The following is a 23,166-nucleotide window of genomic DNA, read 5'->3' as shown; positions in this document are numbered from 1 at the left end:
CTGCGCAGGTGCACCCTGATGCGGCATATACTGTGCAGGCACAACACGGCACCTACTGTGCAGGTGCGCCGTGACATCGGAAACAGCTTCTGTGCATGCGCGCCGAGGGTGGGAGGCCTCTGCATGCATGCCAGGTGACATAACGGCCTCATTTGCCAGCAGTGACGTCACTTCTGGGACTGAACTTCCATCTCCAAAACAAGGAGATTAACTCCAAAATGGTCATATAGCCACCCCCTCATGATGTAGAGACCATATAAGGGCATCTACAGTACTGTACGACATCAGGGGGCTAACAAGGAAATACAGCCCTGTATCTTACCTTTAGCGCTCTTGGGAGATGGGTGCAGATGGGGACACAGACTGCTGCGCAGTTGATCTAAAAGGTTAGTACAACTAATCTCTCCATTCAGATGCCCATCAAGCAAAGAATTAACGCTGTGGGGTTACATTCAGCATGGACCCCTGCTGCGTTAATCCTACTTTGCCACAAAACGTACTGTTCTTAGGGAGTGGAGTGGCCGAGATTGGGCATTTGCTCCCTCCAGACCCTGAAATATGGGTTTTGCTGGTGAGGAGAGGAAGACAGAGAGAGGAAGAGATAGAGGGGCAAAGAGAGACGAAGGGGGGCCCGGACAGCTGATCTAGGAATTTTGGCCCGGCAAACCAGAAGTCAGATGCTGCCCAGGCTGCCACACTGAGAAATAGAGGTGTCCCACCTCCACCGGGACTGATTTCTTGACATGGGCCCCTGGAAAGCTGTCGGTGGGACTATTGATTGCACTATCGGACCACAACTCTGATTGACTTGAACGGGAGTTTCAATGAGATATTGCCCTGATCATCACTTTCACAGTTTTAACAGATTACGTTCTCATTCCCCATCTGTCATCTTCATATGGATTCATTTCCCACTGTTATTATCTTGTAATTATACCAGTATATTAAAGAAGTATGTGATAAATATGCCATAGTAATTGATCAAAGAAGTTTGGGAAACATTTCAGTCATAATAAGTTAAATGGATTACTTTGATCAAATCCAATATCAGGGAAGACTTAAACATCCAGTCTAATTTCACATCTTCCTTCCTGAGCAGGTCCTCCAGACTCCCTCTGGAACAATGTTCTGTCACAATGGCAAAGATTCCGCAGTCTGAGAAAAACCCCACTAATGGATTTACATTTTCATTCCTTAGATCTTTCATCTGTAAAGTGGGAAAACACAGGTCATTCTCCCGCACATAAACTCGAAGCATTTATATTTCAGTGGAGGAAGCATTTATTGAAACATTATTCAGAGTTCTGCATACAAAGTCTACTTCTTGAGGGTTTTTTATCTTTATTTTTAATTTTTCATGGAATGAATGAGTTAAAGTTTTTGTCATCAATATATATATATATATATATATATATATATATATATATATATCGCCTGGCTACACTACCCCTTAATGAACGAAGATTAGTGTAGTCTACAGGTGCAAAAGTATGTACATGAAGAAGAGTTCTGTGAAGTTTCAAAGCTCGAACATTACAGTTAGGCTATGGCCCCACTGTCAGCTGCTGTGTGCGCTATGGCGTGCATGGTGGGAACAAGATCCGCTCCTCTATGGTGCCAGGCCCAGTAGCTGCCTGCACGCACATGGAGAGATCGCGATGTGCTACCAAAAATGTGGGGTTTCTTAGAGCTTGCTGGGTATCTGTGTGTTTATTAACTTTGTCCAGCTGGTCTCAGTTGTTTTGGAGGTTGGTGGCTCCTCCCTCCCAGGGTTTAAGCTCGCCCTCCCCACTTTCCAAGTGAGCAGTTCTCTTTCATGCTGCTTGTTGTGACAGATCCAATGCGATCATTCTTCCTCTAACTATAGAGGTAAATAAGAATTGTAATCAGTTAGTGTTAGGACCTGAAATATTTGATCATGCTTTGAAGTGGCTTGCAAGCTTAAAATGCTTTGGCCAAAGGGTTTAACTAAATTACCCTTTATTCAAAAGATATATAGGTATTTCACTATATATTTTTGTTATATTGGATGTAGCATTGGGCTTCTTTGTTTTTTGTTGTATACTTTTAATATGATCTCTTGTAAAACCTCACCTTTCGTAGAGTGCTAGTAGCACTCGGTCGTAGTTCATGGTACACCCCGGGCTCAAATTTCTTCAACCAAACCCAGTCTCCCTGAAAAAATAATTCCACATGACTTATCATCCACTATACAGCATTCCGGTTATGTCACGTCAGAAGATTTTCTTGACTATCCATTTATACAGTAGATGATCAGTAGGCACCAGATAAATCTCACAATTATTCATCAGCAACCCCAATGAATTAGTAACAAGACTAACCGGTGAGTCAGGATCCTGAAATTTAGACCAGGGAAGCAAAATTATGTAATTTTAATTTTTTATTTATTTTTAGAACAGGGGCCTGCCATGTTGCCCTTTTTTGGTGATGTGGTTTATGGCACAGGAAGTTCCAGATATCATAGACATCAGTGTAATTTTGCAGAACATTTAGCATTAGAGAGAGAACAAGGGGATACAAGGGTACTAAATTATCTAGCAGCATACATATTCTTCACACTGCTGATTATTGTATGTGCAAACGTTTTGCCCAAGTTAATGGCCCATGTACTGCCCTGTCGTGAGATCATTATTACTATTTTAGATTAGATTTTTTATTATTTTAATTTTTTTGTCCCCCACAATATCCCAGCCTAACAGATTGGAGACACACACACACACACACACACACACACACACACACACACACACACACACACACACACACACACACACACACACACACACACACACACACACACACACACACACACACACACACACACTGTATCACCCCACCCCACACCTGGCTGCTGCTCCTCTCATTACTTTGCATGCAGAGTACAGTTTGAGTTTCACCAGCATCTTTTTCCGGGGAGTTGAGCGCAGCTGCCCCTTTCTTCACAATGATCCTGAGTGGTGCAGCTGCAACTGCTCTCCTGGCTGGGCACCTGCACTGGTTGCACACACCACAGACCGTCTGCTGCTTCCTCCTCCTGCCGCTGCCTCTGACATCGCAGATGTAGCCCCCAGGGAGGAGCTCCCATTCTCTCCTCTAGTTCACGGGTCCCTGGGCGAGGTGATGAGATCTGCAGACGCTCCCCTAGCAGGGAAACAGCTGCAGCACATCACCAACTGCTGCCCTCCTACCTCTCCCCTGCTGTGGATCCCCCCACTCATCCTCCCCTGTCTGCTTTCTGTCAGTGTCAGTGCTGCCGGTTTCCCTGCTCTCTCCTTCTTGTGTCTCGGAGGCTGTGTGTCTGTCAGTGACAGCTGCGCCATTCTTTCACTCAGTCAGTGAGGTCTAATATGGAGACCATTAACCGCCAACTCTCCCAAACCTGGCCCCGGGGCCACAAATCTTTAAGGGCATAGAGAAAAATTACAGTTCCCAAGAGATCGCATAACCGCCTCATTCCTACAGTATTGGTTTTTAAAGTTGCCACTGAATTCCACAGTAACATGTATGGCATTGGTGAGGTGACACAAATTGTGAGCATTACTGATTGGATAATGCCTGGAATTTTAACCAATCAGAGAGCAGGGATTTCAATAATGCCCGGAATTTACCAGCTTTAGCCAATAATGATTATTAATGCCTAGAATTTTCACCAATCAGCCCCTCATTTGGTTTAAGCAACTAAAATACAACACAGCTTGTTTAATTTACTTTGTTATAGCCAAAAACAGTCAATTCAGGTTAAACTGCCTGATAGCTCTCTTAAAAACAAAACAAAAACACCCCTCATATTAAAATATCAAATGCTAGAACACTGGAAAAATATGAAATACAGTAAAGATGGAGATAAACCCCCATCAGTCTAAATGTGATCGAAATTGCGAAGTGTATTAAGCTATATACTGTGTGTAATGGATAAACATAATAACGTGCCTGAAAAACATTGTCAAAACTACCAGTATGCTGAGTGATATTAGTCTATAATATCTGTCTTGCACTAAACCATAATAATAAATATGATACAACTCTAAAGGGCCTATTCTAGTAGCCTTGATGAAATAGCTGCTAAATCGCAAGTTTGGCATGTTACCTACAGATGTTTTGTCAGTTTAGTTATCACGGTATTAGGAAAGATTCTGAAGCCATGCGATAGCAAAATGCCCAAACCATACAATGAGCAGCGATGTGATCTCAGCCTCCCTCAAAAGTTCTCACCCGTGCGATCTACTGCAATCTGGCCCAGCTGCATAGAGAGCTGCACAGAGAGAGCCGCCTCTCCCTGCACATATCCCGCCACCGATCGCAGGGTTTTAATAAAACATATCATACTAGTGTACATGAGCAGGGGGTCTCTGGAGCAGAACCGCGTTGATTTTGGAGCCGGGGACACCTTGCTTCTAGAGATACAGGCCCCGTTATTGGGTGCCGGTATCTCCTATGCATTTAAATGTCCTGGTCACGTGATATGGGACATTTAAACGCATAGGGATACTGGCACCCCATAACGGGGCCTGTATCTCGGGAAGCAAAGGGTCCACGGACCTGAAATCAATGCAGTTCTGCACCGGAGACCCCCTGCTCACGTACACTGGTATTAATATTTGTATTAAAACAGCATCATTACCTTAGTGGCTAGCCGCTAAGGCAATGAAGGGGTTCAACTTAAATAGCCTGTATATTGGGGGGAGAGAGGGTGGATGAAGGGGTTAGCAGCCCCAGTGTGGGTGGTTTGGCCTGCCGGGAAGGTTGCAGAGGAATTAACTACTTCACTACCATAGCTGTGGAAACCGCTATGGTAATGAAGGGGTTAACCAGTCCCGCTACCCACCCGGTAGGACTAAACATCCACCCATGGGGAAACAACACCCTTCACCCTATCTTTCTATCCCCAATTAACAAAACCCAAACACATACAGTACAGTAATAGACAAAATTACTATTATCCAGATATGGATAATAGCTCATTTGCCAATTCTAAATAAAACATTAGCCAACCAGCATAAATAAAGTAAATAAAACTTCTACTTACCCCTGCCATGATGAAGGGCATCCTCATCAGCATTCTCCAAGTCCATGTCCTCCGTTGGCAGCAAGAGTATAATAAAAAATACAATCTTATGGCCCTCAACCCCTTAATCACCTTTAGCGATTAGTAACCACTATAGTAATTTAGGGTTAACCCCCCTCCCCCGCTACCCACCCGGGAGGCCTAAACACCCACCCCAGGGCTACTATACCCACCCTTTATCCATTGATTGGCACAGTGGTACATCATACCCATATAATATGGGCATGATGAGCCACTATAGCAGTCAATGGGCAACCTATAAAAAAATCATCAAGCACACAAATACACAACAGTTAAAGAAATAAACAAGTACCTAAATACCACAAGAATAAAAGAACTAAAAAGCATAAACTACACATAAAATTAATCTAATACCAAAACAGCAAAAGAATAAAAATTATGTTATCCCAAAATACTAGAATACAATTAAATAAACACCTAACCAACAAAATAATTTAAGAAATAAAACCAGTAACAATCCAAAAATGTAATAAAAGCAAGCCATCCAAATACATAACAATTTAGTCAAAACAATAAATATAAATAGAAAAAATATTAATCAATTCAAAAAAGCATTTGCCAAAAAATGCACTGTCTGTCACTGTATTTATCTGTACTCCACAGGGGCACAGATTAATACATTAGCAGTCAATGGGCAAGCAAAAACATAAAAAGAAAAAATACAATCAAAAAACCTAAAAAAAGACAATTACATACTGTACATTCAATATTTATCTTACTTTTAGAAGTCTTCCCCCTCCAAATCCCGGCGTATCAGGAAACTCTTGTAACGGTCGGCCTGCCCACAAGCCAGACGAGACCCCTGGACTGAGGTGGAAAGGAGTAATACCACATACCTAACAGTAAACGGGGGCACGTCCGGAGTGTGGAAGTAGCGTAGATGGTCCGGGTAACACAAATAGAAAGGGTACCGTACTTGCCAACTCCAGCGGTGGAAGGTAAAGTCCGTAAGCCAATGGTCGTGGAATGGAGAGAGCAGCGTAGTAGATTGTCCGTAAGCCTTGTCCAGGGAATATAGAAGTCTGCAAGGTAGAAAGTCCAATGCCAAATTCCAAGGGGTACCAGAGAGCAGCGTAAACAAAGTCCAAAGCCAAAGGTCAAAATCGAGGGAGGTCAGCAGAATATCCAGGGATAGGAACTGAAAGACAAAAGGGGCCAGGCAACAGCAGACAGCACCAAGGTACAGAAGCTATGCAGAGCAAAGAGGAAAAGGTGAGGGGAGACTAAATAGGGGGCTGGGACCTATCAGAGGAAGGGGAGGAACGGAGGAGTGGCCCGAGGGAGGACCTGATAGGGGAGAAGTGTCTGGGAGGCTGGGGCCTATCAGAGCAAAGGGAGGGATGGAGGAACGGCCCGAGGGAGGACCTGATAGGGGAGAGGTGCCTGGGCAGCTGGGGCCTGTCATAGCAAGGGGAGGAGCGGAGGAGCGGCCTGGGAAGGGCCTGATAGGAGAGAAGGGCCTGGGGGGCGGACCTGATGAAGCAGGGGCAGGGAAGCGCGTGATGCGTGCGCTGCGTCAGCGGAGTCAGGCGCCCGGCGCCAGCAAATTGAAGCTTGGGTTTGCGCGCGCCCGTAGGGGTGACGCGCGCGACCCGGTAGTGTGGGAGCAGCCGTGGAGGGGGCCGCAAGGAGTGAGGCATGCCGCCAGGGAGCCTGGGCAGCACAGAGCAAAGGTAAGGAGACACTGGAAGCGGGTGTACCCGCAGCGCAGATCCTTACAGCTCTTGACCCGCAACGTCATCCACCGCAATCCACCTCCATCCTCCACGAAGATCATCATCAGGTAAAAAAAAATCTTTTTTTTTTTTTTTTTAGTCCCTCTCTGGAGCCCTTCTTACGAGCTTCACGCCAACTTTTTCAGGCGAGAAGAATTTGGGATAAAATGGCAATTCTAAAGCCTGATGAGATTTTCAAGCCTACTAGAATTGCGCAATTTCCCAAAACTTGCGATTTGGGGTTCATCGCTGCACATCGCGCGATGTGTTTGAGCGAGAGCAAAAAATGGCGATTAAATGCTTTCGCCGTGCACTTATCGAGGCTTTCTGAATAGCTATGTGCTTTTTTGGTGCGATGACTATTCAAAAGCTTCGATAAGTGGGTCATCGAGGCTACTAGAATAGGCCCCTAAATGTTACGTGCAGCTCAAATATTCTAGAACTAACGGCTCATAAACAATATAGAGTAAAAGTATAAATACTACGTATCTGACCCTCATCAATATATATTTTCTTTTAGATCCAGAGACTATGAGGGTTATGCACTAAGCAGTGATAAGTGGGTTTTCTGGGTGCTATGCACAAAGCAGTGATAAGTGCTTTTAAGTGAGATACAGTAACTGCCTTTATAGCGTGATACTGCCTGTTGTGAGATTCACAAAGCAGTGATAAAAGTGCAGTATCGTGCTATAATGGCTTTTTATCCCACTTAAAAGCACTTATCACTGCTTTGTGAATCTCATAGCAGACAGTATCACGCTATAAAGGCATTTATCTCACTTAAAAGACTTATTACTGCTTTGTGAATCTCACAGCAGGCAATATCACGCTATAATGGCTTTTTATCCCACTTAAAAGCACTTATCACTGCTTAGTGCATAACCCCCTATATAACTGAAGCCTAACCGTATGTCTGAAGAAGCTCAGTCATGAGTGCAGTGTTCCTTCGTCTGCTTGCTGGCCTGAGTAGAAACCATAATGACCACTACACTCCTCATCGCCAACACTATGCTATTCTTATCATACATGCAGGCCAAAATTATTATGGTAAATTAGGCAGTGGCCATAGTAGAAGCGACCACGCGTGACACCTCGAGCGGCAGAAACAAACTCATTGCTTGAACGGGTCCAGCCACACTGTGTGCGATGTGACCCGCGTGTGAGCATTTTGAGGTGACAAATGTATTTGATTTTTCATGCAATGTCCGCGTCACGTGAGCCTTTGGAACCAATGAGGGCGAACCTCAATTTTTCAGCCTGCTTCCTGTCCATGTTCCAGTCACAAGTGTCACACGCGTTAACGGAGGCCACACATCGCTCAGGCGACAGCCGCGCAAACCTGTTTCAAGGTCTGTTGTGCGCGTCGTCGCTTTTACTATGGCCAAAGCCTAAGGAAGAACCCAAATGTATGTAAATCATTTTACTGTGTAATAAATCCAATTCCATGGATAATATACAGTACACAACCAGTCAATGTTATCTTACCTCATAAACAGCGACATTGGAGTTTTCATGGTTGGGGCCCACACTTTTATTAGATACAGACCGAGCTAATGAGTTCAAACTTTTGCCGTCAGAGACACTTTTGGTATCACTCAAGTTGTCAATATTCAGTTTCTATAGACAAAGGCAAACACAGAAAATAGTGTACATTATGCAAACAATTATCATTTTACAAAACATTTTCTTTAACCTGTACTGCACCGACACACTTTATTCGAGCAAATACCCAGTATGTACCTGGCAGATACCTGGAATGCGCCGCTCCTCACCTCTGACAAGCCCCGTTGCATTTGCCTTCCCAGCCTGGGTTCATGCCTGGCTGACGGGCGGCTGATCTGTTAAATGATAATGATTAGGATTTAATAGGCTGCAATGCTTCGCGTGTCTACCAGATGGCATAAATTCATGAATTGTAATGCAGTATATATATATATACTGTGCAGTATTGCAGCCAGCGGGAATAAAATGCTTCAATCCCTGCTTGGAAAATACCTCAATGCACTCGGGCAGAAAACAGTCACAAACCTCAATACACCCGGGTATACCCGAATTCGTGGGACTAGCCGAGCTCGAATAAAGTGTGTCGCCAGTGTACATCAAGCATAGGGAGGGCCTTAAATATATTATTCTACAATATAGACTCTTGCAGTCTTGAAGGTATTATTATTTTACATTCATCGGGATTACTAATTTAGAACTGCTGAGGGCATAATGATTCTGTGGTAGCCTGGTTACCTGAGCAGGTGACAGCTGGGTTTTTTTAGATCTTGCCTATAGTTTGTAGTGACAATAATACGGGTTCTTGTGCTTAGGCCGGTCAGAACTCTACCGATTATAACTGGCTTCCAGGTGTAAATTCTTCTGGATCTCTCATATGTATAAAAGCTCTTTGGATACAGATTTAATATGCCCAGGTGTAGCTATTAGTGGGACTCTCATATGAATTTTAATCTTTATGGACCAGGCATTGAAAACAGTAACATTCTCATTCTTTTAGTTGAGAACGTAGATCTGTATCACTGCTCCAACCCCATATACCATTGAAAAGGAATAAGCAGATACTGTAGCACTGCCAGAGAAATGAAGGGGAAAGGTGGGACCATGGGACAGAAGTCCATCATCTTTAAGCTTGAGAAACTTGTACAAGTTGCACTACATAATGTCACCTGCTGTTCAATGCATACAATTAACAGGAGCAATGGGTCCGATGTGGCTCGGTTGCTCTTCTATCTATCCTGTGTGGCTGTAGCTACTGAACAAATGTTAATATCCTGATGAGTTGATCAGAAAGGTACACCCAGTAATGACATATTTGTTTTTGCCTGAGTTTGTATGCATGGTCTCAGAGTTTAACACATTTCCATATCATCTATTTGAAAACATTTGCAGGAAGGAACTGTCAGTGTCATCTATTGTCAAAAGTCTCAGGAATGGTCATGGTTCTAAAAATAGGTAAATATATATATATATATATATATATATATATATATATATAAATATATATATATTATTTTTATTTAATTGAAGGCAAACTATAACCTGTGTGCAGTAACTATTACAGTGATAGGCATAGGTTAAGCTTTCCAAATGCACAAATCCTGTGATCATAAAATATACAATATAAAAAAGTAGGTTAACATCCTATAATTCCGCTCCGCCCCGCCCCCCATTAGCATCCATTCGGATTTAAAGATGCTTATTAACATTAAAACGGTTTCTTCATGTTCTCATAATCAGTTTTAAAAAATGTAATGCTGATAAATATTGACATGTAGGCCTATAAACAGAAATCCCTCTGCACGCAGAAAAAACATTTCACCCAAGTCCTCAAGACATTCAAAAAGTATGTATTTATTTGCAGAAAGGGCACAGGAAAACACTTCCTTTCGTCAGGTGTAGTGAATAGGTATCGTGTTCCTTACTCTCTTAAAGAGTATGGAGGCCGCAAGCTCACCTCTTCAATTTTGCGCCACACAAATCATGACGTCATTGTAAAACATTCAAAGTGAACACATTGTGACTTGAATGACAATAAAGTTACATTTGTGAAAAAAGTGCATGGTAATTAGGCAACATCCCTCATATGGTCTCAGAGTCAAGTATTAACTCATTGATGATGCTGGCAGCACAAGAGAGAAAACAATAACATTGTATTTGTTCAAACAAACAAAAATGTGGTAACTGGGCAACAAGACTCATATAAACTGTAAATCATGTACAAACAGTCCTCGGTTATCCAAAGGAATCCGTTCTGGAAATAGCTTGGGATAGTGAAACCGTTGTAAAGTGAGTTCCATGTTAATCAGTGGCGGTGAGCGTTGGATAACGCATTCCGGTGTCGAAAAACGGCCCTTAGGGTTGCACTGTAAAGCGTTGGTTATGCCATTTGTTGTAAAGTGAAACGTTGGATAGCGAGGACTACCTGTATTGACTCTGATACTAGCAGCACATGTTACTGTGCAGGCAATAATAGTGCAAAAGCAACAAACAGTGGGTGATAAACTGCTTAATCAATCTTTCCATAATTACTGAAGAAAACACATATTGATGCTAGATTTTAACAACAACTCATTCCTGTGTAAAATCATTGAATGACTGTGACTTAGTGTATTTTGCTGTTTAACAGGGACCCTAAGGCATTTAGCTTGTTAAGTAAATATCAATCCAGTATATTGAATATGTCAGCCATACAATCTATGTTGTGCTCAATAATTTGTTTTATATTTTCTTCAGTAATGATTAACTGGAATAAAAACACACAAAAATAAATCAGTGAATATATGAAAATTCAAACATACAAAGATAAAAATAAAATAATATATAAAAATATTATGTATACATTAGGTATACTTAGAATATATATAGAACTAGTATAAAGCACTATACCACAAGCCTCAGACAAAATCAATATTCAACTACTAATCTGTGTGAAATATAACACATATAATGGTTATGATGAGAAAAGGAACTAAAAAGCCCAAATCTAATCAACTATTGGATAGTAGCTTAATTTGTTGAGGTTTCAGGGACTAGATAGTATCAGGAGGGACATAGATCATAGTATAAAAGGTTTATTTTCTCTTGCTAAATCGCGTATTATATTTTATATCTTGTGGTATGTAATGTTCTCCCGATTGGCAAGTGACCTTACAGTTAGCATGGGGAAGAACCTATTGTAGTAACGTACTAGTAGATCCAAGGAAAATACCAGTAGATCAAAATGTGTCCAAAACAAAGAAACAAGTTCCAAAAACAAAATTGTGTGAAATATAACCTATATCCAGCAAAAAAAAAGCTGGTCTGTATTTATATACAGGGAACCGAAAGTAAAATTAGAAAAATAGGGAGGGAAAAGACAGAAGGACACGTATGTGCTAGAGATCTCAAGCAGTGTGTGGCTTTTAAGCCTGCTTGATAAGCCAGGTGGAGACTGGTCAATTAACTCCTGCTGAAATTAACCAGCTCCCTGCTGGACTCATCAGCAAAATATATACTTTATTTTGGCAGCCTTTTAGACAGGGTAAAATCCCTGTTACAATAACCTTCCCATTATTGGGGCATCTTACTTATAATAGCCGTGATCTCTGTAACCAATATAATTTTGATACATGCTTCCCTCATAGTGGGCCCATGAAAAATCTCTCTAGGTTACCCTGATAGAAAGCATTAAACTTATATTGTTCAGTCATACCTGCTGGTGCTATTGTTCCTAACTGGAAAATCCAATACGCCTCTCACTGGATCAGACGTGTCTCTGTCTGTCACCTTCCACCCCCCTACCCCACTATTAGAGCTGGACACCTGTTTCAGAACTAAAAACCTAAGTTGGGAAATATTGTGGCCATTGGCTCGACAGTGTCTAGCCACTGGGGAATCTTCATTGTTGTTACATACAGTATGTCCTGTTTGTGCTCATACTGTACACTCTCTGTTTCACTGGTCTAATTGTTTGACCCACATATAGATGACCACAAGGCATTTTAAAGCATACACTACAAAAGTACAGGCATGTGTAAAAAAAAGCTATTTACTGTCATAGTTTTACCAGTAAAAGGATGATTAAATGTATCTCTTTTTATTATATTATTGCATTGGCTATAGCTTAATAACAGAAAAGATCCATTCTTTGGTTTGGACAAAAATCTGTTTTTCCAGTGGAGGTCAATTAGCCTTTACTAAAAAAAAAAAATCACTGAGATTTTTAAATCTTTTGTACGTATTGTAAAAAGTGATTTGATTTGAAATAAATGCCCATATGTCTCATCTCTTTGTAAAATAAACCAATATTTGGAGACTATATTCTTAACCTTTCCTGAAAGAAAAGGCTATGTGCTAACAAATTGAATGCATTTTGCACATTGTTTTTTAAAGGGAATTTTTACTGTAATAACCTTTTGACATGGAATTTGCTTCACTGCTTCATGTGTAGAAGTAAACTTTGTCATGGAGCACCCTCTGTTGGAAAATTTCTGCATCATGTACGTAAACTGCATTTTTTTCATAAGTTGTTCAGAGATCAAAGTTCTTTGTGCTCTCAGTAACTGGCTGAATTGTAACCACACAATAGTACTTTTAGGGTGAAAACAACTTGCCAAAAGCACATTCTTGTCTGTGGGCATAACAAATGTATCAGATTGCAATTCACTTCCTAATTTTGTCACCCGTACATCTAAAAAAACTAATGCTACGTAATTCATAAGTTAATGTAAATGTAATCATGGGATGAATTGTGTTAGCATATTCTAGCTGGTTATTGAGTGTCTCTATTGCACGTCAGATGTCCATATAAAGAATATGTCATCTATATAGCTACCCCAATAGTGTATGAAGTGGCTGTACAGTATGTAGAAATTGTCAAAAAGATTGATTCCTCAATCTGTTACATGTAAATATTTACATATGAAGGCACCATGTTGGCTCCCATCGCTGTCCCTAGCGTCTGCATATAGAAATCTGTTCCAAATCTAAAGTAATTTTTAGTCAAAACTATTTCCAATAAACTACACAATTAATTACTGATCATTGTTGACTTTAATGCTTCCTTGGTTATATAAATTCCTTCCTTGAGAGATCGCCAGGTAGAGGCTCTGAACATCTAAAGAACATAGTATGTCCAATGGTCCTAGATCCTTCATGTTTTGTATCCTAATTAGGGAATCCACTGTGTCCCTGATGCATGTGTCCACATTTTGTGCTGTAGGTTGTAAGTAACCATGAATAAACAATGATAAGGGCTGAAGTACACTGCCTGTGCCGAAGACTATAGGTCTCCCTGGCAGATTGCAGATATGTTTATGTACTTTGGGTAATAAATACACGACAGGTTTACTTGAATGTTCCTTAACTAGAAAAGCAGCTGTTTCTTGGTCAATGAGTTTATGGACACATGCACCAGTTACACAATTTTCAATCAGTGCTGTGATCTCAAAGATTGGGTCACTGTCTATCTTTGTGTAATGTCCAGGAATGTTTAATAAATATTAATATGCATTATTGTTGCCAAATTATTTTATGGACGTGACAAAATTCTTACCTTCATACTCAGTTTTGGATTTATAAATGTGAGGTCATCCATAGACAATAATATTTTGTTAGGCCCCTTAACCAACTGGATCTGGAGGATGCTATGCCTGAAAGAATCACAATAATCAGATCACAAGTTAAGGCATAAGAATAACAGCAGAACATTTAAACATGAATTTTATAGTATTGATGCATCCTTAATTAAGGCAAAAGAATTTCAAACAATTATTGCTCGGTGGTAGCAGCTCATTAACAGGTTTTATATATTAATCAGTAGTGGTGGCTTCATTTCTTTAAAACTTTCCCTTCAGATACAAATTGAAAATGGCTGTTTTAGTTTTTTTTAAAGTGTGATGTGAATGGCTGGGAGATCCAAGATTCGATCCAGCACAAGTGCAAGGTTTTTTTGTGCTTGACAAAATGACAAACTCCAAGGAAAATAATATCATCAACAAGCCATGGCAGTGGTCAAAAGAGGACTCATGACATGAAGAACAGATGGTGGAAAGACAAGGCTAAGGAGATTCAACATCTGGCAAACATCCAGGATATGCATTTCTTTTTCACTGTTAACAAAACCATCTATGATCTGAGCACACAGGAATAACCCCTCTTGAGACCTAAGGATGGAGGAGAGTGGAGGAGATCAAGGAGAAGGAATCCCTCAACACTCATTGGAAGAAGCATTTTGTCCTTCTCAATCGAGACTATTGTTGATAAGAGTGTTATTAACTCCATCTCAAAACACCCGGTTAGAGACACGGTCGTAATCACTCCAAACCTTGACAAGGTAAAGGAACTCATCAAACAGATGACGAACAAAGTAACTGGAATTTATAGAATCCCTGCTGAAATCTTGAAGGAGGAGGAGATCATCCTCATGTTGAAGATATGGAATGACAATGGAAATCCTTGGAGATGCCATGATTGTGACAATCTTTAAGACAGGTGACAAGTACAACTGTGGAAACTGGAGAGGTACAGTATGACCTTGCTGTCTATCATTCGACCTAGAATGTGATTTGCCAAGACGTTCCAGACCCTAGAATAAGGGTTTTGCTGAAGGTGGGGGGGGGGGGGGGGAGATATATGCTAATAGGATATGCAAAGTACGTATGTTTAAATGGCTCCTACTAGCTTATACCGCAGGTATCTCAGGTGTGCTCTTTGTTTGTGCACAGGTGTGTCTGTGTTTTTTGAAGGTGTGTTTGAGAGGATATATATAGCACTTGGGATGGTACTAACATTTCTTCCCACCGCCCCTTCTCTCTCTCTCTCCCCCCTCTATAACCCCCCACACCCTCTTTCTCTCTCTCTAAGTCCCTAATTCAGGGTCTGGAACTTCTGGATAAATCAAATGTGCATGTAGTGGCAGCCGGCGACATTGCGTACATTTGAACGAAGGTATGCAAATATGCCTCTTTTTTTAAACCATGCTCCGAATATTCATCTGTGCGAATAAATGCCATATTCACAAAGTACAAAATTAATGGTAAGCCATTTAACCTGAGCAGATTCCGATCAAGATCCAAGACTGCCTGACTTCAATCATTGACCTCCAGTATGCTTCTGGTGCCGTAGTGTGTGCTCACTCAGAAACGTAGCTTCAGATAATTGTCGACGTCTTTACAAAAGCATATGACAAAATTGGACTAATGCGTAACACTCAGAAAACAAAGGTCCTCCATCAACAGCCCCTCAATGGTTAGTCCTCAGTTCCAATTACTAATTTTTAAGGTGAGACTGGGGAATGTTGAGCATTCCATATAAAAAGAAATTCAACATAGCCGCAGATGTACAAGTGCAGCCTTTAGTCATCAGAGGAAATGGGTGTTTGAAGATCACAGAATCAGATCCAAAACCAAGCTTATGGTTTATCAAGCATTTGTGATCCCCACCCTACTGTACAGAGCTGAGATGTGAACAACGTACATGAGGCACCACAAAATGCTGGAAAAGGATCATTAACCACACCTGAAGAAGATACTTCTAATACAGTTTTATTCTCCCAGTTTAGTCATGGCATATGCTCGAGAGTAGGGCAGAGAAAGCACTACAAGGATGTCCTCAAAGCCTACATAAAGAAGTGCAACATCATGAAAACCTTTTACCCCAAAATGTCCCAGATGGGGGAAGAGTCTGCTGCAAGGATCTGGCCATTTTAAAACCCTACGATAGCAACCGGAGGAAAAGAAGTGGACAGGCAGAAGCAATGCATCATGAACCAAATCAATTACCGAGGACTACCTAGTCTGCTTGGAAACACGTCTGAATTGTGACAAAGTCTGTCAATCCTGAATCATCAGTCATATACAGGTTTTACCGTATGTGAGACCAAAGCTATATATTGCCTGCAATCTACTAACAGGTCTTGAAATATTCTGGATGTGTATTATTCCCTTGCTATTGTAGACTATATACAAAGGGCACAGAGAGTGGAGAAGTTTTATTAGGGGTTGAGAACCCTATGTTTGTGCTCTAATGATAATAAATGCACTTGCAGATATCTATGGCCACAAAAGGGTTATACCCTTCTACGTATGACAAACCTGGCAGCCTGCATTACTGTGTCCTTTTAGTCTGTTCTCACATCAGATAATGCATCAATAATGGCATCACCAAAAAACAAAATGTATACTCTGAACAAAGGAATGTTGTTGTCTAAGAGAATATTTTCAATTGTACAGCTGCAAGTGAGCCCCCACACAATAAATATTGCTTGGATATATATTTAGCATCCAAGCTCATAATAATTAAGGCATCTTACCTGTACTTTCTACTGTCATGTCACATCAAAAGTATTGACTACTTAACCTTTCGCTGAGCACCACAAAGTAATTATAGTTTTGTGTCATAAATGATTGGAAACAATTTAAACATAAAGCAAAATCCCAGAGATTAGTCCAGAATACATCATACAACAAGCAATCATTGGAGAACACGTTAGCACCACTTTCTCTTCTTAACATTTTAGTTAGAAATGTTGTTTAACAAATCTACTGCGAGTTTCACCTTAGAAAACCTTATATTGGACCGCAGTAGCTATAAAGCGCACTTCTGTGTTGAAACATGGGTATTTCTTCAGATTTTATGACGATTATTCTGCACGGGTACCTTTATTGTTATTGAAACTGCTGATTATGTTGAGCAAACTTTGAGTTATTAATCCATGAACTGGAAAACTAGTGTAACCCTTCATTATCCAAAGTCTATTTGTGCTATGGTGGGGCCTGAGTATGACCTCCCTTCCTACCCCATAATGAGACCCACCAGACCAATAAAGGAGACTTGGGTATATATTAACCAGTACTTTAACCTGTACCCGGTGGTTAATTCCACCTTCCAACACAGTATATATATAAGGGAGATTGGTCCGCTACCATATCTTTCTGGTGCTTGGTGCTCACCTGCAGGTCCTCCAGGAGACTGAGGGCTCTGCGGTTGTTAGGTGGGAACACCATGGAACAGGCTTTCTCCTCTGGGTTGTAGGGTGCAGCGTCTCCATCCTATGGAGGCAGGATGGTCTCCATAGGCAGGCAGGATGGTCTCCAGAGGCACTCTCTTTCCCCATCCAAGGAACAAACATGGTGGTGGGAACAACCAGATCTTTATTGTATACAGTCTTTCTCCTCCACAGGCCCTGGAGCAGACCCCTAGGCTTGAGGCCTTAGGAGTCACTCCTCTACTCCCTCACCCCTGATGGAGCAAGGGGGAATCACTCCCACTCCACTGAGGGAGGGAAGACACACACACAATTTGATGGAGTGCATGCTTTAATACCCAGGGGAGTGGCTTGCAAACCCGACACATAACAGGGCAGATCCAGGTACTGACAGGCATCACACCATCTGCATGTGACCCAGTCAGTACCCTCCCCAGTTATGACACTCCAAATGCCGGTTAGACCTGTCCCCCGATACGGTAACCATGTACCCACCCAGGCTGCAACTGCAGGTTAGGCCCTGTGCAGAAGTTTAACTCAAACACTGCCTGTTCCTATCAGGACTTATAGTATTGAGGCCAGTGGAGAGGCTATAGCAAGGGGCACTCTCCTATATATATATACTGCACCGACACACTTTATTCGAGCAAATACCCAGTATGTACCTGGCAGATACCTGGAATGCGCCGCTCCTCACCTCTGACAAGCCCCGTTGCATTTGCCTTCCCAGCCTGGGTTCATGCCTGGCTGACGGGCGGCTGATCTGTTAAATGATAATGATTAGGATTTAATAGGCTGCAATGCTTCGCGTGTCTACCAGATGGCATAAATTCATGAATTGTAATGCAGTATATATATATATATATATACTGTGCAGTATTGCAGCCAGCGGGAATAAAATGCTTCAATCCCTGCCTGGAAAATACCTCAATGCACTCGGGCAGAAAACAGTCACAAACCTCAATACACCCGGGTATACCCGAATTCGTGGGACTAGCCGAGCTCGAATAAAGTGTGTCGCCAGTGTACACATACCGTTAGGTCCGGAAATAATTGGACACTGACACAATTTTCATAATTTTGGCTCTCTACGCCACCACAATGGATTTGAAATGAAACAACCGAGATGCAATAGAAGTGCAGACTTTCAGCTATAATTCAAGGGGTTGAACAAAAATATTGTATGAAACGTTTAGGAATTGCAACCATTTCATACACAGTCCCCTTATTTCAGGGACTCAAATGTAATTGGACAAATTAACACAATCATAAATAAAATGTTAATTTTTAATACTTTATCGAGAATCCTTTGCAGGCAATGACTGCTTGAAGTCTGGAACGCATGGACATCACCAAACGCTCGGTTTCCTCCTTTGTGATGCTTTGCCAGGCCTTTACTGCAGCTGTCTTCAGTTGTTGTTTGTTCGTGGGTCTTTCTGCCTTAAGTTTTGTCTTCAGCAAGTGAAATGCATGCTTGATCGGGTTGAGATCAGGCAATTGACTCGGCCATTGCAGAATATTCCACTTCTTTGCCTTAAAAAACTCCTGGGTTGCTTTTGCAGTATGTTTTGGGTCATTGTCCATCTGTAAAGTGAAGCGACGTCCAATCAACTTCGTTGAATTTGGCTGAATCTGAGCAGACAATATATCCCTATACACTTCAGAATTCATACGGCTGCTTCTGTCTTTTGTCACATCATCAATAAACACTAGTGACCCAGTGCCATTGTAAGCCATGCATGCCCATGCCATCACACTGCCTCCACCGTGTTTTACAGATGATGTGGTATGCTTCGGATCATGAACCGTTCCAAGCCTTCTCTATACTTTTTTCTTCCCATCATTCTGGTACAGGTTGATCTTAGTTTCATCTGTCCAAAGAATGCTGTTCCAGAACTGGGCTGGCTGTTTTAGATATTGTTTGCAAAGTCTAATCTGGCCTTTCTATTTTTGAGGCTTATGAATGGTTTGCACCTTGTGGTGAACCCTCTGTATTTGCTCTCGTGAAGTCTTCTCTTTATTGTAGACTTCGATAATGATATGCCTACCTCCTGGAGAGTGTTCTTCACTTGGCTGGATGTTGTGAAGGGGTTTTTCTTTACCATGGAAAGGATCATATGATCATCCACCACTGTTGTCTTCCGTGGACGTCCACGCCTTTTTGTGTTGCAGAGCTCACCAGTGCGTTCTTTTTTTCTCAGAATGTACCAAACTGTTGATTTGGCCACTCCTAATCTTCCTGCTATCTCTCTGATGGATTTTCTTTTTTTTTTTGCAGCCTAAGCATGCCATGTTTCACTTGCACTGAGAGCTCCTTTGACCGCATGTTGTGGGTTCACAGCAACAGCTTCCAAATTCGAATGCCACACCTGGAATCAACTCCAGACCTTTTACCTGCTTAATTTATGATGAAATAACGAAGGAATAGCCCACACCTGTCCATGAAACAGGTTTTGAATCAATTGTCCAATTACTTTTGGTCCCTTGAAAAAGAGGGGGCTACATATTAAAGAGATGTAATTCCTAAACCCTTTCTCCAATTTGGATGTGAATACCCTCAAATTAAAGCTGATAGATTGCACTTTAAGCCCATATTCATTATTTAACTGTAACTTGAATTTATTTTGGTACACAGCCGAAATAACAAAACTTGTATCAGTGTCCAATTATTTCCGGACCTAACTGTGTAGATATGTATATATGTATATACAGTTAGGTCCGGAAATAATTGGACACTGATACAAGTTTTGTTATTTCGGCTGTGTACCAAGCTTCGGCTGAAGTTCCATTGAAAGGTCACTTTGGGGACTGTGTGGGATTCACCACTCAATATTTACTATCTCCCTCATCTGGTGGATTTGACCCCATGTCCTGGCTACCTGCCTGACTGTCCACATACCGGCATCTATCTGCAGTCACAGATTGTCTCAATCGAATGTGTTTTTACCCACCATGTGAGTATAGGTCCTGTTGATTACTCCATGTTTAAATAAACATTTCTATTTTACAGTATTATGCTATGGAGCTGGCGCTTCTCTTCTTTTGTATATATATATATATATATATATATATATATATATATATACATATACATATACATATACATATACATATACATATACATATACATATATATATATATATATATATTTTTTTTTATATATATATATATATATATATATATATATATATGAAACAGAAAGAAGACAGCGCGGCTCCCATAGTTTATTACTGTGTAAAAATAATTAATGCTGCTAGATTACGGACATTCACAATGTATAAAAAGGTAATAAGCAGTAAATAGGAATAACTTGGCTCATCACCCGTTCCTCCGTTCGATGCGCCGATCCACGTGTAGCTGCTCTGGTAACCTCCGCCGCGGATACCAGGAATGTGCGCGCGCACTAGGTAGCTTCCTGGTTGTGAAATCTCGCGATAGCTGCTCACCGGGTGACGTCACAGGGTCCGGACGCAATTCAGTATGCACAGTAACAGTGCTCAGATGGGGGAGTAGAGGGATGAGAAATCACCAAGAAATAGAAGATATACTTCCAAATAGATAGAGTCAATAAATAGGTCTTGCCCTACGTGTTTCGTCGCTGCATGCGACTTCCTCAGGGGTTGAGCCAAGTTATTCCTATTTAGGGCCTTCTTGCAGAGAGCAGCGCTATTAACAATCTCGCCATTTTCCGGCAAAAATCGCGCTAAAAACAGCCGAAAATGGCGAGGTAGGAAAAAAGCGCCATTTTTTTTTTCTAATTGAAAATCTGGCCGCGCGGCTGGCGAGAAACTACATCTCTCCAGTCTGAAAAATATCCAAATTCAGAAAGGCGCGCTCGCCATCTAGCGGCTGTTTTTGGCGCGATTTTCGTCAATTTTCTCCACCAACTAAAGTTGGCAAAAAGCAGGAGCTCGCCGGCTATAGGGAAAAAAATTAAAATGCGCGAATTTTTTTTTCTCCCTTTCAGCTGCGCGCATCTCCTCATTTACAATTCTCCACATGCAGTAATGCTAAAAATAGCGGATTTCGCCCATTTCTGCATATGGAGAATAAAACTCTCCATTAAAGCTACTTTTTCTTAAACTCTCCAATTTATTCTAATGCTGCTCTCTGCATAGGCCCCTTACTGCTTATTACCTTTTTATACATTGTGAGTGTCCGTAATCTAGCAGCATTAATTAATAAATTATTTTTACCCAGTAATACACTATGGGAACCGCGCTGTCTTCTTTCTGTTTCATATATTGAAGAGGAAAGTGGTTGGTCCTGAAGACTGGCAGCGATATCCCACCGCTGAAGCAGACACTCTCCATTCATTTGGGCCCCCCCCCCCATTCCACCCCCATCCCCCCCCCCCCATTTTTTCCCTGTTTCACATTTTTTTCTTTTTCTTGTGTTGTGTCCATTGTAGTTTTTGTCTGTCCTTGTATGTGGTATGCTGGTATTAAATTCTGTTATCACTGTCATTTAGGGGCCTATGCAGAGAGCAGCGCTATTTGAAAATTCGCCATTTTTTGGAGAAAATCGCGCAGAAAACAGCAGAAAATGGCGAGTTGCGAAAAACGCGCCAATTTTTTTTTTCTATTTCTAAAACTCGCCTCGCGGCTGGCGAGAACCTCCATCTCGCCAGTTTTAAAAATATCCTTATGCAGAGAGGCGCGAACGGCATCTAGCGGCTGTTCGCGCCAATTTATTGTCTCCTTTTTGCCTCGCCAGAAAAAGTTGGCAAGAAGCTGCCGCTCGCGGCCATAGCAAAGGGAAAAAAAAGGCGCGATTTTTTTTTAACACATTTCTGCAGCGCGCATCTCGCCAATTTAAACTCGCCAGACGCATTCATGTTAAACATAGCAGAATTCGCACATTTCTGCATATGGAGAATAAAACTCTCCAAAAAAGCTACTTTTTATTAAACTCGCCAATTTTAAAATTCGCTGCTCTCTGCATAGGCCCCTATGTCTTTTAATATCCTTGACAATTATACCTTCTTTTATCCAGGTATCCAAGTTAGCGCAGCAGTAACTTCCCTTTTCTATATATATATATATACACACACACACACACACACACACACACACACACACACACACACACACACACACACACACACACACACACATTACACAATAAAGAATGAAGCTGCGCTATTGAGCCATATATAGTCCCACTGTAAAATGTAGCAGTCCAATAGGCCAATATTAATGCCGGTATGGTGTTAATGCTCTTTTTTTAAGATGGCGAGTATTCACGTTGCAGGCCAGATATTTGGGAATTGCATATACTACACAAAGTATGCTCGATGTTGCTAGTTAAACAGCACAGCAGGTTTCTGGATCTCTCTTTCTTTGGACTTTTCTCCTCTCTTTTTCTGTGTGTAGGGCAGGCCTACACAACTTGTAAAGTGAGACGGGCCCAACTGCTCCAAGGAAAACAGATTCGGGCCGCACGGGGAAAAAAACCCAATACATATTAAAAATAAAAACCAATACATATTTTTAAAAAAAACACCAAATGCATATAAAACCCCGCCAAATCCACCAAATGCATATAAAACCCCACCAAATGCATATAAAAGTCCACCAAATGCATATAAAACCCCGCCAAATGCATATAAAACCCCGCCAAATCCCACCAAATGCATATAAAACCCCGACAAATCCCACCAAATGCATATAAAACCTCGCCAAATGCATATAAAAGTCCACCAAATACATATAAAACCCCGCCAAATGCATATAAAACCCCGCCAAATGCATATAAAACCCCCCCAAATGCATATAAAAGTCACCGGATCCCGCCAAATGCATATAAAAGCCCGCCAAATGCATATAAAACCCCGCCAAATGCATATAAAACCCCGCCAAATGCATATAAAACC

General features: G+C 41.4%; 1 protein-coding gene across 2 annotated transcripts in view; it reads right to left on the bottom strand.

Annotated features, from left to right (window-relative positions):
* Positions 1-23,166, bottom strand: part of LOC142490408 (retinal guanylyl cyclase 2-like) — a 140,568-nt gene that overhangs the window by 69,544 nt on the left and 47,858 nt on the right. For both annotated transcript variants that reach the window (XM_075592666.1, XM_075592667.1), the window contains exons 6-9: positions 13,859-13,955; positions 8,308-8,439; positions 2,095-2,175; positions 1,031-1,207 (exon numbers count right to left, since the gene is read on the bottom strand). In XM_075592666.1, the coding sequence (XP_075448781.1) occupies positions 1,031-1,207; positions 2,095-2,175; positions 8,308-8,439; positions 13,859-13,955 (487 nt within the window). The remainder of the gene's footprint in view (positions 1-1,030; positions 1,208-2,094; positions 2,176-8,307; positions 8,440-13,858; positions 13,956-23,166) is intronic.

This window comes from Ascaphus truei, chromosome 3, assembly GCF_040206685.1.
Source record: "Ascaphus truei isolate aAscTru1 chromosome 3, aAscTru1.hap1, whole genome shotgun sequence".
In the NCBI taxonomy this organism is placed as follows: Eukaryota; Metazoa; Chordata; class Amphibia; order Anura; family Ascaphidae; genus Ascaphus; species Ascaphus truei.
Note: the sequence above shows the minus strand (reverse complement) of the source record. Positions and strands in the feature narration are given on the sequence as shown.